This window comes from Protopterus annectens, chromosome 6.part0, assembly GCF_019279795.1.
Source record: "Protopterus annectens isolate FY-2018-M chromosome 6.part0, PAN1.0, whole genome shotgun sequence".
NCBI lineage: Eukaryota > Metazoa > Chordata > Ceratodontiformes > Protopteridae > Protopterus > Protopterus annectens.
The window spans coordinates 633,444,501-633,465,232 of record NC_056737.1 but is presented as its reverse complement, the minus strand read 5'-3'; the positions used below and the strand labels follow the sequence as shown (position 1 = coordinate 633,465,232).

The 20,732-nt window shown below is 40.8% G+C and overlaps 1 protein-coding gene across 1 annotated transcript in view; it reads right to left on the bottom strand.

Moving 5' to 3' along the window:
* Nucleotides 1-3,324: 3,324 nt before the first annotated feature.
* TMX1 (thioredoxin related transmembrane protein 1) overlaps nt 3,325-20,732 on the bottom strand; it is a 369,569-nt gene continuing 352,161 nt past the window's right edge. Inside the window, exon 8 of the mRNA XM_044074320.1 lies at nt 3,325-4,842. Within this exon, the coding sequence (XP_043930255.1) occupies nt 4,670-4,842 (173 nt within the window). The 3' untranslated portion in view covers nt 3,325-4,669. The remainder of the gene's footprint in view (nt 4,843-20,732) is intronic.

Sequence of the window (20,732 nt, the reverse complement as noted above, 5' to 3'; positions counted from 1 at the left end):
GCTTAATTGGTCTGCCAGGGAGTTGAGAGAACCTGGCAGGTATTGTGCTAACAGGTATAGATGCATGGAAGAGGCTGTGAACCAAAGGGTCATGGCCAGCCTGCAGAGCGGGTAGGAGCGAGTCCCTCCCTGCTTGTTGATGTACCACAACACTGTGGTGTTGTCGGTTTTGATCAGGAGAACCCCTGGAGAGAGAAGGGGTTTGAAAGCTATCAAGGCCTGCTGCATAGCCATCATCTCTTTTTAGATTGATGTTCAGGGGGAGTTGCTGGGGGTTCCATTGGCCCTGTATGCACCTGCCATGCAGGTGTGCACCCCAAGTGTAGTCTGATGAGTCTGTGGTGAGGGTCTGGGCGGGATGTTGGGAGAAGGGCAGTCCCTTGTTGTGGGAGCAGGCTGTTGCCCACCAAAGGAATTCCTCCCTCAGGCATGGAATAATAGGTAAAAGAGTTTCCAGATCTTGAGAGTGTTGACACCAAAGGCTCTTTAGGTACTATTGAAGTTTTCTCCTATGCCGTCTGGCACATGGAATAAGGAGTATGCAAGAAGCCATAAACCCCAGGGCTTGCAGGATTTCCCTTGCAGAGAGCTGGGGCCTGGTGGCCAGTTGAGAGAAGTAAGCGGATAGGAAACTGTTTCTCTGGTGTTAGGCATGCCATCTGGGATGCTGTGTCCAGACTTGCTCAGAGGAAGATGATCCTTTTGGTGGGTACCTGTTTGGATTTCTTTTCGTTGCTTGTATACCCTAAGGAGGTTAGTAGGTCCTTTACAAAGACCATGTCTTTGAGCAGCTTTTCCTGGCCGTCTGCCTGAATAAGGCAGTCATCTAAGTAGGGGTAAATTTGAATATTTCTTTGTCTGAAAAAAGCAATGGCCGGAGGAGCCAGGCATTTTGTGAAAACTTGGGAGCAGTAGATAAGCCAAAGGGAAGTGCAGAGAACTGAAAGTGTTGAGATCCTGCCCTGAAGCGAAGATATTTTCTGCAGGACTCCCTTATGGGAATGTAGAGGCAGGCCTCTTTTAGATCCAGGGTAACTAGCCAAGCATCCTTGGACAGCATTGGTAGCAGCTGCTAGAGGGTGAGCATTTCGAATTTTGGGATCACCAGAAAGGTGTTTAGAATGGATAGATCGAGGATGGGGTGCCAAGTGCCCTCTTTTCTGGGTACCAGAAAAAGTCTGGAGTAGAAGCCTTGGCCTATCTGCTCTGCAGGAATGTGTTCTACTGCTCCCAAGGACAGCAGCTTATGGATTTGGTTTTGAGCCTCTGCCCGCTGATTTGGTGGTAGATCTGAGTACCCTTTTTGGGTAGAAAGGGGAATTTGTACCCTTGAGACAATGTTCAGAACCCATTGGTCCTTGGTAATGGTGACCCATGTGCTTGAATGAAAGGAGAGTTTTCCTCCTAGGGGTATGTGATGGTGGGCAGAGATGAGGCAGGGAGTGGATGAGTCACTGAGTTTTTACCATAAGGGGGTGGCTTAGAACTCCTTGGTTTTGCAGTGGAGGTACTCCACTGTTTAGATCTCTGCAGCCCATGGGGCTGCTGTCTTGGAGGTCTGTTTCCACGTGGCCTAGGCTGGCCCTGTTTACTAGGTGCAGGAAATGACCAGTGGTTGGAAGGAAAATGCCTGCTGAACCTAGGGGGCTGTACCCGCTAGAAATATTTAACAGTCTGTATAGATTTTGCTTTTTTCTTCCATCTTTTTCAACACCTCTTCTGTTTTAGTACCAAATAAGTTATCTTTGTGCAAGGGTGCATCCAACAATTTTGATTTGACATGGTCTAGCAAGGGTTGTTCCGTAAGCCATGCATGTCTTCTAATGACAGATCCAGTGACTGATGCCCTACAAGAAGCTTGTAGGGCATCAAAACTGCAGTGCAAAGTGTGTTTAGTCACTTGACCAGCAGAGTGTATTAATTCCTGTAAGTCTTTAGATTCTGCCCATGCAGGAAAGGACATTTTTTGTTTAAGGAGTTCCAAGGTATGTTGCTATATTTAAGCATATTGAACTGACAATTTAGTGCTCTGATAGCAAGAGTAGCTGAGGTGCATACTTTTTTACCCCATCTGTCCAGTGCTCTGGAATCCCTGTCTGAGGAGGTGGGACTCTTAACTTGAAGTAGCTTTAACCTCTTTTGGGCCTTGAGTAATGACCTCGGGGTCTGCTGTTGGGGTTTTGAAGAGATTTGAGTGTGTCAGGGACTCTGTAGTGCCTGTCTGTTTTTCTGGAAGCAGGAGGGAGGGCGTCTGGAGTAGAGCTGGATTCAAGGAAGACATCATCCACCACATCTATGACTGGGGGGATGGCTAAGGGTCTGTGCTGTGGAAGGTCCAAGAACTCTCAAGAGTCTCTTTAGACTGTGGGTAGTCTTGACTCTCCCATCTGAACTGCTCTCAAACGTATCCAGGGTTTCTCCTAAGGAAAAATCCTCTGGGGAAAGGCTGAAAGAGTAGATTCCTCTGCATCTGAATCCTCATATGTAGAGAGGGGCTGCATGTCTTCATAGTCAAATACATCAGATTCATCTGACTTTTGTTCAGACAAAACTTCTGGAGACAGATTTCTTTCTTTTTGAGAGAGCAGGCAGCAAAGAATGGCTGGAAGTATGTTTCTTGGGGGTGGTTCGACCCCTGGGCCTAAGGAACTTGGTTGTTTTAGAAAGAACAGTAGTTGTGAAAGTAGGCGTCTGTTTATGTCTGGATTCAGTGTTGCGAAGAACTTCCTCTGAAGCTGGTGCCTGCACAGCAGCTCTGGACCATCCAAGGTAGAGACAACCACAGGATCCTTAGACAAAGAATAGTTCTGCAGCATACCGGACTCTAAAAGGGTCTCAGTAGAGGCTTGTGAATTAACTGAAGTGGGCATCAGTGGTTGCAAAAGCGCCACACTGAATTCCGGAGAACTGACGACCAGCTTGGTGGTAGCATCATTGGAAGGTTTAGTTATGTGCGGTCTGTCTCTACCTTTATCTTTGCGTTTTTTCGGAAGGTCTGCTGTTGGATGGCTTATGGATGCCATATCGGAATTCAAGGGACTGTAAACGAAAATATCTGGCTATAATAAGGGGCCGATGGCAAACAGTTTTGGCGTTAATGCACAGAACCGACAAAGAGGGACGTCGTGATCTGGGCCTAGACAAGTGACGCAGTAGGATGGAAGTCCCGGTGTGGCATTTGCTTTCCACAGGCGAGACAATTATTAACTTTTTCTGAAATCATGGTACTTTTATTTATTTTATTTTTAATTTTATTTTTAATTTTAATTTTATTTTCAGTTTGATTACTGGGGAAGTTCACTGGGCCAAGAAGTGCCCATTTTCAGTGGAGGCCCGGGGAGAAAAGCTCCATGAGCAATACAATACAATAAAGGTTACAAAATACAAATAAAGGTTACATAATGTTGGAGATGAAATACAAGAGTAAGATTCATACATTCAGGAAACTGCAAAGTGTAATATGCATCATGAGACAGTTTAAAAACAGAATTTTTTTTTATTTTGGCTCTTCAGATGATTAGAATATTTACATGCTTGGAGTTCAAGTCTGCTAGTTCTTAGTTACTTAGCTTTTGAAGACTTCCAACTTCAATTCGGAAATGAAACTCCGGTAGCGGCCGACCGGCACTCGTGCGAACTGCTTCTGGCTCCATTGCAAGAAAGACTGATGTAATGGCATCGGCTGCCTTCCTTTATACCACTGATGACCTGACTTCAGTCTTCAAGTGACAGACGCAGAATTACTAAGTCTCTGGTATTCAGGCAGGCCGCGGGCTACCCCAGCAGGGATAACCCAAATGTGATGACTGCAACAGTGAAACACGAAGAACATCTTTAGTCAATGCTGCTTCTGTTATTTCTCCACCAGAAAGAAACTCCGGTAAGCTCACCTAACCAAAGCTTCACATTCCACCTTAGAATTTGACACACATTCATACAAGTAGCATATTTTGTAAGCAAGCTGCCCTGCAGCACTCAGCACAAGTTTCTATTAAGTCATTCTTCTTTCAAATTAGTAATATCAAATATTTACTACGGAAACAGCAAGGAAATGTAGGAGTCACTCTGATACGGAGTATTCTGACAAATGACCAAAATCTTTGAACTTGATGAAATTGACTTTTCAGCGAAGTACCAAGTTTCAATGCAGATGAAAAGGGGGTAGCTGTAACTTCATCATCCAGGGGTTGTACAATACATATAAATGAGTTATGAACCAAAGCTGTTATTTTGACTTAAACGATTTTGTCCAATAAAACAAGCCTTGTAGTAAACTTCACTATGTATTCTATGCTTGTCACTCCGATGTCTCCAACACTGCAAACAAAGGCTTAATGAGCCATCAGTTTTAATGAAAAAGTAATATTATAGTGATTGCCTGGAACCAGATATAGCCACAACACATCAGTTCCTATGGGGAAAGAAAAATGCATTAATACAAAACCCATCAATAAACCAAGTAACACTCGGTACCTCTCGTTTTAATTTCTCCAAGTACCATAGCTGCATTGATAATGTAGCCAAAGTCACAGCAGAACCCCTAAATGAATCCTGGTGAATGTTCATTAAGCTTGCATTCTGAAAGAGATGAGGTTCTGAACCTTTTGTTCCCTGCTGCAGTCTAACATATCAGTGCAACTACAGAATGCTTCCATATTACAAGATGTAATTAGGAGTCATCATTTCTGTCACCAGCCTCTGTTTTCCGCTTCCTAACTGAAGTTTGAAAGGTATTTTCATCCAGTGGAAGTTCTTCGTCGTCATCATCTTTATCTGACATTTCTAGCTCATCATCTGCTTCCAACTCCTTCATTAATTTGGCTGCTTCAGGGGTTAGTTTGTCTTAAAAAAAGGATCACAGTGCATAGTTATTGTCTGACGCATCCAATGGACTGAACTTCTAAAATACAATATGCAAAAAGAACTGCGTGCCAACATTACAGAAGAAAAGCATTGTTCTTATTGGCATAGGCCATACCAAACCTTAAGTTATGCAATTATTTTCTGTTAGTTGAAAATGGAAAAAGTAGAAATCAAATGTACTATGCCTTAATTTAAAACAAAAAACTTTTAAAACTGGAGTTTTGTTTCAGTTTGAACTTTTCAGTGCATTTGCTTACAAGTTATATTGGTACATAAATATTTCACTCACTTTTTTTTCCAGAGTTTTCTCTGGATACCACTTTTATTGAACCTGATGACCTTATTTATTTTATATGATTCTTTTGTTGACCAGGTTTACAGGGGGGACTCAATGTGATATTTAGGGAAAATTTGGCCAGGGTATCAGGGAACTTCCTCTACTCTCTTTGTTGCGATGAGGAACACTGTGCTAATCTTCCTGCCATGGAGGCAACTAGGAGAAGCTCTGCAGCAATGGATGGAAGAGAGTTTTCTGTTGGTGAAAGCAGCAACTAAAATTGCTTCTGGAGGTTTGCCTGATGAAAAACTGGTTGCTTTTTTGAACAAATGTGATCTTGGAGAACAGTCTTTTTTGTGATTTTGTGGTGTCTGATACAATGGAAAGGTTTTCAGAATGGAAAATGCATACCATGGGTAACACCTTTTGAAGAGTTGATATTTTGAAATTTGGAACCAACAGGAACTGACTAAGGGCAGACAGATCTAGAACAGAACAGCCTTCCTGTTTGGGAACCACAAATAGCCTGGGATAGAAACCTTTTCCTTTTGGTGTTCTGGGACTGGTTCCACTGAGCCCTGGGAGCACAAATTCTGAATTTGGCAAAGGGCCTCTATCCTTTGGTTTGGGGAAATGTCTGGATAGTCTGAGCACTTTAGAGGTTCTTTGAAAGTGAACCTGTAACCATTTAAAATAATGTTTAGAACCCACCTGTCCAAAGTGATGAGACAAATTTTCCTTGAAAAAGGGCAAGTCTTTCTCTTAGTCTTGTGGGAAGGGGGGAGGGAAGGGGGAACAGAGTAACTGGGATTGATGAATCATTGCTGCTCTCTGCCAGGGACCTGGGGCCTAGAACTCCCTTATCTGGGAGCGTCTGAAGTCCACTGCCTGGGTTTTTCTTGCTGTTGCCTTTGTGCCCTTTACCTACATGGCTTTCTTTGCATGGTTTTGGATTGTGAAGGAGAAGACCAGTGTTTTGAGGTGTAGTTCCTAGTAAATATAGGAGGATGAACCTTAAGGAAGTCTAACAGTTTGCATGGATTTAACTTTGTCTTCCATCTTTAAGTACAGCTTCAGCTTTGGGTTCAAAGAGGAAATCCTTATCCATGGGGGCATCTGACAAATTTGACTTGACATGCTCAGGGAGGGACTGTTTCACTTAGCCATGCATGTCTTCTAATAACAGAACCAGCAGCTGCAGCCCAGCTGAAAGCTTCCATAGCATCACAGCCTCAGTGCACGGAATGCTTACCAACTTCTGAGCTAGAGTGACATAGGCAGAGTAATTCTGGGAAAGATTCTTGTCTTCAGTGGTTTTATGGATTTAAATTTTTGGTTCAACTGATTCAGGATGGTTTGCTTGTATTTTATTATGTGGAACTGACAGTTAAGGCCCCTCACAGCTAAGGAGGCTGAGGTATAAACTTTTTGCCAACTCTATCAAAAGCCGTACTCTATCAGTGGGCAGGGGGATTTTGGAGGAACTATCAATATTTCCTTTGGGTCCTGGGGTCACAAACTCTGGGTCAGCAGAGGGGTTCTTAAAGAGATATTTATGCGAGTCCAGTAACCTATTAAACCTGCCTGGTTTTCGAGGTGCTGGAGGAAGGGAATCTGGGTTCAAAGAGGAATCCAAGAAAACATCCTCTACAATCTCTAAAACTGGATGGATGGCAAGAGGCTTGTACTCTGGCAGGTCAAGGAATTTCCTAAGCCTCTTTTTGGATTGCAGGTAATCCTGGGTCTCCTGCTGGAAATGCTCTCTCATAGCATGAAGAGTTTCCCCCAAAGGAAATGTCCTCAGAGGAAAGCAGAACCCAGGTTTTCCTCAGAATCTAAGTCCTCAAATGAAGTCAGAGAGGGTCTTTCATCAAAAACTGACTCGGCCTGGTCAGAAACTTCAGCTGATTCAAAGGGATCAGAAAGGACTTCTGGAGTATGGTCCTTTTTCCTTTTCCCTGGGGAAGACTCAACAGGGGGATGCCTGGATCTGACCAGGGAAATTAAATCTTCTGCTAGCCTAACCAAATCCTGTTGATAACCCTGAGTGTGAGAGCTGGTAGGCCTAGGTGTAGGCCCAGAGGAAAATCCCTTCTTTGTGGTAACTCTCTGTTTGGGCCTAGGTATGTCCACAATTCTGATGCCAGTCTCTTGAGAGGAATGTGCGCTGGCATTGGCTGATGCTGCAAAGGAGCATCCCCAGTTGAAGCATGTTCATCGGAAGCCGAGGCCTGCACTGTGGCTCCAGATTCGAACAAACCAAGTCCTAAGGTTTGTGCAGAAGTTGAGGGACCCGATGGCATATCAGACTCTGGATGGGTCTTGATAGAGGCCTGCTCCACCACCTCAGTCGTGGATGGGGTGTGCAAAACCTCCTTGCCTTTTTCAACTATCATGAGCCTTGGAGGACTAGCTGACAGAGTGATTGTCTCCAGGTCCCTAAGCCTGGGTTGTTTTTCTTTATCCTTTTTGCACTTAGGAAGCTCAACCTTGGATCAACTAGTGGATGACATCGGACACAGAGAACCTGAAGCAACACTAACGTGCTTAAATAATAACTCGGCCCAATACCCAATAGTCCTAGAGTTGAAACAAGCACAGAAATGGCAGTAGGTAACGTCATGATCTGGGCCTAAAGAGGTGACACAAAAAGAAAGGAAGTTCCTGGTGTAGAATCTGTGTACAACAGCAGAAACAATTATTGACCTTTCTGACACGAGTCAAAAAAGTAAAAAGGGTTCCCCAATGGGGTACTAAGCTTTCAGACAACTTTTCTCTGGTGCGGACTGAAAAAAAAAAAAAAAAAAAGACTGTAATCATGACAGCAGCTGGCTCGCTATATACCCAGGGACTTTTGCTCTGGTAGTCGGGATGGCCAAGGGCTTTCACAGTAGGAAATTCCACATGTGAGGACTGCAACAGTGAAACACTAAGAACATCAAAAGGTACAAGTAAACTTTAATAAAAAGGAAAAATGGTTGTTTGTATAAGAATGAAAAAAGAAGAAATAAAATACAAATATTTTGAGTGGGATAATTCAGTGTTAGCAAAAATATCCCACATGAATAAACAAATGGTTTAATGCAACAAAAACAAAGTAAAAGCTTCAGTAAGCGCTTCCGTCTTCTAACTCCTTTACAAAGACTTCTTCAGACTGAAGTAAACAGCAAAATTCATGTTTAAATATCTTAAAAACCATCACCTGACCTTACTAAAAAACACATGTTCCTAGTGCTTTAACCCTTTCCTTTTCAGATGGCTGACAAATTCTTCTCTATTGTTTAGTCCTGGTGGAAAGCAAGCATTTAGCCTCACTTGCCAGCAGTATTCTAACCACCCTAGTTCTTCAATATTAATATTTGCTTCAACGGATACCGTATCAAGTACTATAAATTTAAAGTCTACCTTACATTTATTTGTTTTATAGCGTTTACATAATGCATTCCTCTCATCACCAGACTAAATAGCATATTTATGCTCATATATTCTATTTAATTCTCGAGTGGTCCTTCCAACAGAACAGGATTTGCATTGACTACAGAAACACACGTAAACAACATTTTTAGACTTACAACTAAATTGTCCTGGAATTTTAACTTTTATACCCCCTATTTCTATTTCATCTCCTTCCGTAAAAAATGTAAGTGCACACATTACAATTATAACATTTAATCATCCCACATTTTCTGTTACTTCTTTCATTTGGCTTATTCAGTTTTCCCTGAAAATAATTTTTAAAGTTTCTTCCTTTTCTTTGTACAAATAGAGGACTATCACCTACTTTTCTAAACACATCATATTTATTCTTAATAGTCCCCAGTTTTTTTATCATCACATTTTTTATAGCTAATGAATCTACGCTGTTTTGAATGGCCATAGAAGTTTTTCTTTTATAAGAGATTTTTTCTTTTCTATCCGGTATTTTTTCCCTTCAACTCTATTCTTTCTTCTAATAATTTATTTACTTCATATTCTGGGTATCCTCGTTTTCTAACTCTATTACAAAACGAACTAGCTTCTTCTAAAAACTTATCTTCACTGTTTGCAAGTCCACTTATTCTAGACAGTTGCCCCGTTATTATATCTAGCTTATATAATATATATGTGTTTAGAAAAGTACGTGATAACCCTCTATTTGTTCAAAGAAAAGGAAGAAACTTTAAAAATTATTTTCAGGGATAACTGAAAAAGCCAAATGAAAGAAGTAACAGAAAATGTGGGATGATTAAATGTTAAAATTGTAATATGTGCACTTACATTTTTACGGAAGGAAATTAAATAGAAATAGGGGGTATAAAAGTTAAAATTCCAGGACAATTTAATTGCAAGTCTAAAAATGTTTACTTATGTTTCTGTAGTCAATGCAAATACTATTACGTTGGAAGGACCACCTGAGAATTAAATAGAAGGACATATGAGCATAAATATGCTATTCAGTCTGGTGATGAGAGGAATGCATTATGTAAACACTATAAAACAAATAAATGTAAGGTAGACTTTAAATTTATAGTACTTGATATGGTATCCACTGAAGCAAATATTAACATTGAAGAACTAGGGTGGTTAGAATACTGCTGGCAAGTAAGGCTAAATGCTTGCTTTCCACCAGGACTAAACAATAGAGAATAATTTGTCAGCTATCTGAAAAGGAAAGGGTTAAAGCACTAGGAACATGTGTTTTTAGTAAGGTCATGTGATGTCATGTCAGGTGATGGTTTTTAAGATATTTAAACATGAATTTTGCTGTTTACTTCAGTCTGAAGAGTCTTTGAAAAGGAGTTAGAAGACGAAAGCGCTTACTGAAGCTTTTATTTTGTTCTTGTTACATTAAACCATTTGTTTATTCATCTGGGAGCCTGTGGATATATTTTTGCTGATTCTGACTGTTTGAGCTACCTGGCTGCTGTTTTTGAAGATAATTCAGTGTTACCTTTGGGTTCTGAGGCAAAAGACATTAGGATCCTTGACTCATTTGGAACATCTTAAACAGAAACTTAAAGGAAACATTTTTAATTGTGAGAAAAATACCCACATAATAAATTTACATTTTCTGGGAAAGGGTCGCAATTAAAAAAAATGTGTTTCTTTAATTCTGCACTAATGAAATTTAGTTAAAAAAATGTAATTTTTTTTTCATTTATATGTTACTCAGTACATTAGAAAAATAAACCTGACAGGTACTAGGGTAAGGGTGAGGAAAATAACATTTAAAAATACATAACCAAAGATTTAAAAGAAGGTAAAAGTATATTTTAGATGTGTTACAGTTAAAGAAAATAGTGAAAAATCTGATTCGGAGGATCAATGAATACTTGTACATAACATTCAACCTGGGAAAGGATAAAAAAAAAAATAAGAATGATGATAATTTTAGAGTGTTTTTAATAAATGTGAATAGTATTCATAGTGTAAAAAATATACTGATACTGGAATGGTGTGGCTAAATCCGATTGCAGATATTCTACTTCTTGAAGACGCAAGACTCTGGACAAGTGAAGAAAAACTGCAAACAGAAAAATTGTGGGGTGGAAAATATGGAATTTAGGAAGTGAATGTTGTTCTGGAGTGGCTGTATTGTGGAAAAATAGCAAAAAATATTATATGCAACATTGGTAAGGATGGGAATGCTAACTGCTGTGGATGTGATGTGGACAGAATATGTTTACAGAGCTACAACATTACATGCATATACAAATGGCAAGAAAAGAGAGCATCTGTTTCACCAAATATTAGATTATGTGGTGGTTAATATGAAAATTATTATTACAGGAAACTTTACTTTGGATTTAAGGAGAAAATGTAAAAAAAATGTTAAAAATACAAGTAATAAAATATGGTTAGTTAGCTGTGTGGAATACAAGTCAATGTACTTAGAGAAGAGGGGCAACTGGATATAAAATTGATTATTTTGTACTACTGGAAGGTTTAGAGGTAGCAGATGGCGACACAGTAAAGACAGATTTTTTGGATCATTTAGCAATATTGATGGAGGTGATGGAATAGCGGGAGTATGTTAAAGTAGAAATGGTAATAAAACTAATACATGAGAAATTATGGGATGAATTTGGAAAGTGAGAAGCACTGCAGTTATGGATCGTATAACCATGAAGGACTTCTATAAAATATAGTTTGAATGGTGGATTGAACTTAAAAGGATGTACAAATTTTTTTTTTCAATGGCATAATGATGTAAGAAAGGAAGAGAAAGTGAAGTATGAAAAGACGTACAGAAAAGTATTGGAGAATTTACGGATGAATACAAGCGACATTATGATATGGAAAAGTACATACATAAAAGAAACTAAGGAAAAAAAGACATTACTGTAAGCAGATATACTATTTAAAAAAAAGAAAGGAGTAGGTTTCTACATATTTGGGTAAAACTGTAAATGAAGATGTTAGCATAATGAGGGAACTAAAAAAATGTAAAAGGAGAAGTAGAAAGAATACAAGAGCAAATTAGAAGTATTGTAGTCCATAATGTTGAAAATATATATAAAAGAGTAGCAAGAAGAGAGAATGTAAAGTAAAAAATGAACAAGTTAAGGAAGATTTTGAAAAAAAAAAAACAAAACAAAAGTTATGTACTCACCATAATGATAAATCTGTATTGCCTTCTTTTCATCTGGTTCAACATGTGGCCAGTCAGATCCAATTGGATCCAATCTATGTGTCTTACACCACAGCTTTAGATCCCAAAGCTCTGGGTTCTTCCCAAGCCATAATTCCCCAACTTGCTTGAACCACCTCAGATCGAGTTTACTGTCTGGCATAAAAAAGTTATTATGAGTATATCTACCTAAAGGTATCTATCCATTTATCCAACAGGACAAATGGGAAGGAATAAACACCACAAAATATGAGACAAAAGTAGGCCAGACAGGGTCCAAGTGAGATCTTTCCTCTCCCTAAAAGGAGAATGACAATTTTGGTAGGAGAAAGGCAGCAGGGGAGTTGAACCAGATGAAAATATACAACACAGATGTATCATTATGGTGAGTACATAACTCTTCTATCCGATGTTGTCTTTTTTTGTCTGATTCAACATGTGGGACAGATTCCCAAGCTACTCAACTGGTACCAGGGCGGTCTCAAGGAAGGATATTCCTTGGAATGGCAAAACCAAAAGTGCACATCCTAGACTGAACATCTAATTTATACTGGGATACACAAGAGTGACTTGGTGACAAAGTTGCTGCTGCACAAATATCACAGTAATTCATCTGGCAAAGGCTGTAGAGGTTATTACCTTAGCTCTTGTAGAATGTGCTTTAAGCTTTGACTGTAGAGGCAAACCTAGTGAAATAAGCAAAGGAAAAGCAACTGACTAACAATCTCGAAAGAGCACTTTAGAAATAGACTGACCCAACTTTTTCTTGGGAGAAGGACATGAACGATTGGTCTGATTTTAAGATCTTGGTACAATGAAGATAAAACCTGAGTTATCTGTGCAAATCTAATGGATGTTAATATATGTTCCCCTTTACTTGAGAACTTGGGGAAAAAAACTGGTAAATCAATTTATTGGTTTAAATTTGATTCAGAAACCAATTCTGGAAGAAGGGAAAGGTTTGTTCACAATGTCACTCTATCTTTATGAAAAACGGAGAAGGGAGCTTTGCATAAAAATGCCGTTTGGCAGAGGTGACTGCAACCAAAAATATAGTCCTCCAGGACAGAAATTTCATATCTGTGGTTGCTGCACGTTCCAGGTAGGGATTGGATCATGAACTGGAGGCTTCATTAAAAAAAGTACCTTTTAAAAAGGGCTTAGAGATTTTGAGAGAAGCAATGAAAGAGTTGTTGAATCCTACGTGAAAGTTTGAGATTGCTGTCAACTAGAAGGAATTCAAGGATTTTAAGAAGTGCTTTTGAAGAGGGGTCTAAACCATTATCAGAGGTCCATATAGCGAAGTGTTTCATTCGCTCTTGTAAGTCTTTTATGTCAAAGTTTGCTAGTGACATCAATAAGTATACGGAAATTATTAAAAAGAATTGGCACTTATTACATGAAATACCAGGTCTGGTTTCCACAGTTGGTGACACCCCAAACTTCAGTTTTAGAAATAATGTGTCTTTAAAGCAGCAGCTCTGTAATAGAGAATATCAGTCTTTTAGAAAAAATCTCTCAGACAGGGCACCTTCCAGTGCAGGAATTGTGCTGCTTGTCAGCATGTCTACACTAAAAATGAGTACATTCATCCTGTGAAATGTTTTAAACTTTATACGAAGAATTATTATGATTGTAAAAGTGTCGATGTTGTTTGTTTTTGCCAAGCATGCCATGCCTATTATGTAGGCAAAACAAATAGGAGCTTTAAAGAAAGAATGTTAGAACATATAAGGGACATACGGAACCAGAAGCAATCAAATGCTCTAGCTAATCATGTCCTGAATACAGACAGTAGCCATTGTTTTAAATTTTTAATCTTACAACAAATAGTAAGGACACACAGAGGTGGTGACATAGAAAACCACACTGAAGAATTAGAACAAAAATGGATCACTAAATTACAAGCAGATAGATATCCTGGTTTGAATGGCTGCACCTCATTAGTTCCTTACCTTAAGGCCAGGCCTTAAACATTAAAACATGAGTTTTATATAAAACATTAAAACATGAGTTTTTATATATATATATATATATATATATATATATATATATATATATATATATATATATATATATATATATATATATTTTCATTGTACTATTATGGTTATATGTGTGTGTGTGTGTATATGTATATATATATATATATATATATATATATATATTTTAATAACCATCAGGGATGACACCCCCCCTTTTTTAAATATTATTGTTTTTAAATATTATTGTGTAAATACACACCTTTCTATATATTTTATGCATTTTTCTTATGGATATTGATATATGTTCTTATGTTAGTGGAGTAATATCTCTTTAAATTGTGATGTCATACTAATTGTCCTAGTATTTAACCAAGCATCAGTTGTAGTGATGTGGTCTGATGAAGCAACATTAAGTTGTGAAAGCGCTTACCGTTTGTCTTCTGCAATAAAGTACAGTGACTGATTTCCAGTGTGTAACTTTGGTGATCTCTGGCAATTGTCAGAACTAGAGAAACCATGCGGTTTGTTTTAGAGTCTGCAGGTCCATTACAGGCATCCCAGAGGGGTGTGTGAGGATCTGGGAATGGATTCAGCACCCATGGTGGGTGAACTAGGTGAGGCCAAAGAAAACATACCTGCTGAGGCCAGAAGGGGGCAATAAAAATTACTTGGTCTTGCATTCCAATGTTTTCTAGATAAACTTCGGGATAAGGGGAATGGGGGGAAGGCATAAGGGAGACCTGGGGGGCCAAGGATGGACTAGAATATCTCTCTGTGACTGACCCTGTGGAGGGGTGAGGGCACAGTAACTTCTGCGTTTATTTCAGAAGCAAAGGGGTCACAGCAAGGTTGGCCCAGTGGCTGAAGATCTTTGTTGCCACTGATGCATCAAGATACCACTCTTGAGGTGGTAATATCATTTTGATCAGCTTGTCTGCTGGGATGTTAGAAGCATTGCTACTAGAAAGAGGTTTGAAGACATCGCCCATTGCCATACTCTCATGGCTTCTCAGCAATAAGGTATAATTTAGTTCTACCCTGTTTGCTGATGTACCAAACTACTGACGTCTGAATACATTGCAATCACATCCTTGGGTAGATGGTCCTGAACAGCTGCAATACAAAGAGAACAGCTCTTAATTCAAAGAAACTGATGTGAAAGTTGGCCTCTGACAGGGACAACATTCCTTGGACCGTTCTCTCTTCGAAATGCCCCCCCCCCACCACTAAAGAAGGGAGGTGTCTGTGGTCACTGTGGCTTTGGGTATCAAAGAAGGAAGTATCTGCTCAAAGTGACTGAATCAAATGACATCCACCATTTGATATGGTTCTTTCTTACCTGTGTGAGTTAAATTTTGTGGTGAATGGATGAAATCTCTGTGACCACTGTACAGCTACTGCCACTGTAAAACTCTTATGTGGTATCTGGCTAATGGGGCCACCACTATGGAAGAAGCCATTAGACCTAGAAGTCTTATTATTCCAGCATTGGGATTTGGATGATTTACTACTACCTGAAGAGCCACCGATCTGACTGAATTGATCCACGATAAGGGTAGATTTGCTATCTGATGAAGGAATTGTTGTGTAAAGTCTTACCATAACCATAGATGTCCTTTTCTTCCATGTTGCAGTATTCATTACCTGAGGGATTCCCGTCTAGGTGACCCAAATGTCTGGCCAGTATACAAAAGACTTTTGCTACTGCATGGTACGTGCAAGGTTGCACACAGCAAGGTAGCCTACGTAGGTCATAAAGGTGACTTCAGCATGTACCATTCCTTAGAACTGAATGCCCCAGTCAGAACACCTGTCCAGCGAGAAGAGGTGCACATCATCATCCAAGAAACAGCAAGCACCAAGGGGGTAGGAGAGTGGGATAGAATATTGCAACACGGCAGAGAAGGACATCTATGGTTATGGTAAGATTTTACACAACTATTCTATGTCCTTCTGTTCTTATGTTGCAGTATTCATAACCTGAGGAAGAGTACCAAAGCTCATGGAAGGGAAAGGGAGGATGAAGCAGAGGAGTTTTCTAGGAATCAATGCAGGATTGCCCTAGCAAATCCTACTCTGGACCTGGAAATAGTGTCCAGTATGTAATGTTTGGTGAACGTAAGTACAGAAGATCATGCAGCTGCTTCCATAACAGATGCAGTGTCCAGGCCTTTAGAGCAGTAGCCTCTTCAGAGGCTTTCTTCAGTGGCGTGAACCTTTACAGAGGTATAGTGTGTCTTTCCATAGGAGACATAAACGAGATTGCTTTAGAAGTCCAAGTCTGTGCACATCCAAGGAACAAAGAACCCTCTCACAAGGATCTTTACGGTTAGGAAAAAGGGTGGGCAGATGAATGGACTGGTTTAGGGCCAAGTTATTAACCACCTTAGGCATGAAGGAAAGGTTAGTACGAAAAGATACCCTGTCCTTGTGGAAAATGAGAAAAGGTTGGCAAGCCATAAGGTTTGGATTTCAAAAACTTCTAGCAGAAGTGATGGCTACTAACAGGATTGTTTTCCATGTGCAAAATTTTAAAGAAGCTGACATGCAGTCTCAAAAGGAGCCTGAGTAAGCTTTTCCAGGACAAAATTTAATCCCAGGGAGGAGGGACAGGTTTCCGGGGAGGTCTAATGTGAAGGACACCTTTTAGAAAGAGCTTAATTTCTAACCTAGAAGCTAGAGAAGATGATAAAGGTAGACATGCTGAAATGGCTAACAGATGGGCTTTAACAGAAGAGTAGGCCAACCCAGCTTTATGTGACTCGCACAAATAGGAAAGAACCAATGGAATGTCCACTGAAAATGGATCCAGGTCTTTCTTTAGACACCAGATGGACAAACTCTTCCATCTGGATAAATAGGATCTCCTAGTGTTGGGTTTCCTGGCCTCCTGTAGGAGTAGAAGCACATCCTCAGAGAAAAGGTGTCGGAAAGGGATCAAAAGCCTATCACCCACAAAGTTAGATTCAAGAAGGTGAGATGTGAATGGATAAGCAATCCCTTGTCTTGTGCGAGATCCACCCTGTGGGGTAACTTGCGATGACTGCCCTTGGCTAAATGCAGAAGAGGGAACCAGTGCTGTCTTGGCCAAAAGGGGGTTATCAGCAAGATTTTTGGTTTGTCCTATTGTATTTTTAGTAGAACCTTCTGAATGAGTGGGAAGGGGAAGAAATGCATAAAGAAGGGGAAGAAATGCATAAAGAAACATCCCCTTCCAGGAGAAGGACAGGATGTCCATCTTCCATATCAGACAGTCTGGGACTCTGGCACAAAACGTTGGAAGTTGTCTGTTCATGTGGGAGGCAAATAGGTCTATTTGAGGTGTACCCACCGGTGAAGAATGTCCAGAAACTCATCCCTTTGAAGCATCCATTCACGGGCTTGTGTCATGGACCTGCTGAGAGCGACTGCTAGCACGTTTTGAGCTGAAGGAATATAAACTGCTTGCAAAGAAACCTTTGCTTGAAAGGCAATCTCCCAGGCTTGAAGGGCCAACCTGCAAAGCAAGTATGACTTGGTGACCTGTTTGTTCAGATACCAGAGAACTGTAGTGTTGTCTGTGAATAACTTCAGGGGTCCTGGTAGTAGAGAGGTGTGAAAGGCTTGGAGTAATAGGATCAAAGCCCTCATTTTATTTACACTGATATGTTGCTTCTTGACTGAGGGGGGACCAAAGGACCTGTACTTTTAAATGACACAGAGTTGCTCTCCATCCCAAGTCTGAGGCATCTGTGTAGAGTTCAACTGTAATTGGCTGTTGAAAGGGAAGGCCTGGGTTCAGTTGAATTTGTTGAACTCACTATTGTATTTCTCTCTCTATGCATGGGAGAAGAGGAGTACAATTTCCAGAGGATGGTCATGCTGGCTCCAAAGTGTTTTTAGAAACCACTAGATTTTCCGCATAGGAAGTCTGGCTAGGGGGTAGCATGGGAGTAAATGATGCATGAGCCCTAGTACAAGCAATTACTCCCTGGCAGAGATGGAGGTTAAGGGAAGTAGCTGAGCAGAGTTTGCACTTTTTGAGGAGGGATGAAAGTCATCATATGATCTGTCCTTCGTCTGCATCCTAGGAAAATCTGATCCTGGGAAGGTTTGAGAGAAGACTTTCTGGAGTTTATGGTGAACCCCAGGCCTTCGACAAGGAAGATAGTGAAGACTAGGTTTTCCTTTAGAGTGTCTGAGTGGTCTGCTTGAATTAGCATGTCATCTAGATAAGGACAGATCAGTATTCCTTGCAGACTGCAGAAGGCAATATCAGGAGCTACGCATTTTGTGAATACCCTTGGTGCCGTGGAGAGTCCAAAGGGCAAACCACAGAACTGAAAATGTGAGGAAGCAACAGAAAAAAAGCAAAAGCTCCCTGTACTGAGGATGAATGGGGATATGCAGGTATGCATCCTTGATGTCCAGAGTGACTAGAAAGGCCTGGGGAAGTAGAAGAGGGAAAAGGGTTTGCAGCGTGAGCATATGAAAGGTTGGCACTTTGAAGAAAAGGATGAGATGTGAGACGTCTAAGATTGGTCTCCATGTTCCATCTTTTCTGGAGACTAGGAACATTCTTCAGTAAAACCCTCTTCCGTTTTGTAGTGGTGGGACTTCTTGAATGGTTCCTTGATTTAGCAAGTCCTCTACGATTTGAGGGATCAGATGAATCTGATTCCGAGGAGGTTGTGGGAATGTCCATGAAGGCAGGGACAGATTTCCATACCATGTAGTAGCAGTTTTGGGTAAGGGAAAGGACCTACTTGTCAATGGAGATACTTGTCCAAGAGGGAAGAGAAGAAGATAGGCACTGGGAGAAGAGTATGTCTGAGAGATAGTCACAGACTACCTGGCATGTCTTGAAAGGCGGTCTTTTGAGCAGGGATTTGCTGGGGTCTACAGGATCCCTGTCTATGAGCCCCTTTTTATGGGAAAGAGGGGAACTGCATTGCTTCCTTCTGACAAACTGCGTCTTGGAAGGATAATTTCTGTGGTGTGTAGGAAGTGGAGAAACGAACAGATGTTTTGGTTCCTTAACCTCTTTCCCTTTTTCATTTATGGACTTGAAAAGGGATGCAGTATCAGCTCCAAAGAGGGCATCATTGTCCAGAGGTGCATCCATAATTTTAGCCTTGACATCATTAGGCAATCTCTTAAGGACAGAACCTGAAGCTCTTGCTCTAGCAGAAACTTCAGCTGCTTCATAACTGCATTTAATTGAATTTCTAAGCACCTGGGCTGAGGCAGACAGTAAAGAGGCAAGCTGAGCCTTGGCTGGAGAACCAGGAGTGTCTGATACCAGATGAGAAGCTTGGGTAAGCAAGGCCAGAAAATATTTTGAGGTGTGGGTCTGGTAGTTGATGGCTCTGAAAGTCAGGGTACAGAATGTATACATTTACCTATCCTCTCCATCATTTTGCTATCCTTGCCAGAAGGGAGCAAATTAGTACTGGGAAGAAGTCTAGAAGGTTCTGTATAAAGGGAAATAACTGCAGGATCTGCTGGAGGACAGTTAAATAAAAACCTGTGGTTCTCAGGGACCTTATAGAATCTGTTAGGCCATTTAGGGGCTGGATTCTTTGACACAGAGAAAGGCATACAGAAAAGCAGGAAGAAAAGGGGGGTGGCTGAGGGAGATGGAAGTCCATCTGCAACAGATCATAATCGGATCATATCATCTCTATTTAACTTATAATACTTTACTACTTTCCCATTTGAAGAAATTTGTCATTCTAGAAACAGTTTCTCCAAAGAAGAAATCTTCCTCGGGAGAATCCTCACTGTTATAATCTAATTCAGGGGACGCATATCCTAGAGGTGACTATTTGGGATGTGTAGACTAATGAGTCATCTGATGAGGATGTTTCTTCTTCTCCATGAGGCTCCTGTTCCTCTACTGATCTCCAAGGAGTGCAGGAAGAAACAGAAATAGCAGCTTGAGCACTGGATGGATTTAAAGCAAGGAAGGCATTAAGGATTCCTTGAGAGAAGGCCTGCCAATCTGGGAAAGGATCCTAGGATGTGGAAACATGTTTTTGTTTAAATTTCTTCTTACTAGGAAGATCCCCCTTCCCTAGGTTGTAAGGAAATGGCCAATGTAGGCCTAGGTTCTTGGGCAGACATAGGGTTCTAGTTTGAGCTGGAGGGGCCCCGCAAGGGACATCCGAAGTAGTGGGTCGCGGTTCCCCCTTACTACCCTGAACGAAGTCTGCGATGCCTCTGCGGACATGTTAGTGGCACCCCCCTTCCAAAATGGTACCTGCTTGCAGGTTAGGAACCAGAGATAGAATGGGCCGCCAGGCCTTCAGTGGCCTCGAGAGGACCGTCCAGATCTAGAAATGTAGTTGAAGATGTGGGCCTGGTCTTTTTGCCCTTCGGACAGACCTGTGGTGGCCTCAATACCAAAAGCTAGCCTTTTAAGCCATTGATTCTCAAGGTAAATATTAATAACTGGCAAACGACTATGAAGCATCTTGGAGATGAACGCCTGGGAAATTGTGCAAGACTTGTAATAATGCTCGGACCCTAGGCAAAACAAACGCTGATCGTGGCTATCTTTTGTCTGGAAAATGATGTCCACAAAGGCACTTGCCTTTCCTAGATGATATTAACCTCAAAAAACATGCAGTAGCAAAAAAGAAAGATTTTCCCCAATGGGGCACTTATCTGAAAACAGCAAACACTCTGCAATCAAATGATTGGTAGAAGCTGGAGTTCAGCCTGGCAGCACAGAAGCTCTGAGGAATGGTACCATGCAGATATCACCTTTATGGCCTACATAGGGTGCCTTGCTGTGTGCAAAGTCACATGTACCATGCAGTAGCAAAAGTTCTCTGTATACTAGCTGGATGTTCAGGTTGCCTAGGCAGAGAATCCCTCAGATTATGAATACTGCAACATAGGAGCAAAAGGACATCAGTGTCAATCTGGCAGTCTATGAATTCTATGCATTGAGTAGGCAGTAATGTGCTCTTTTTTTATGTCGATGGAAATACCCAGGGCAGATGACAGTTCT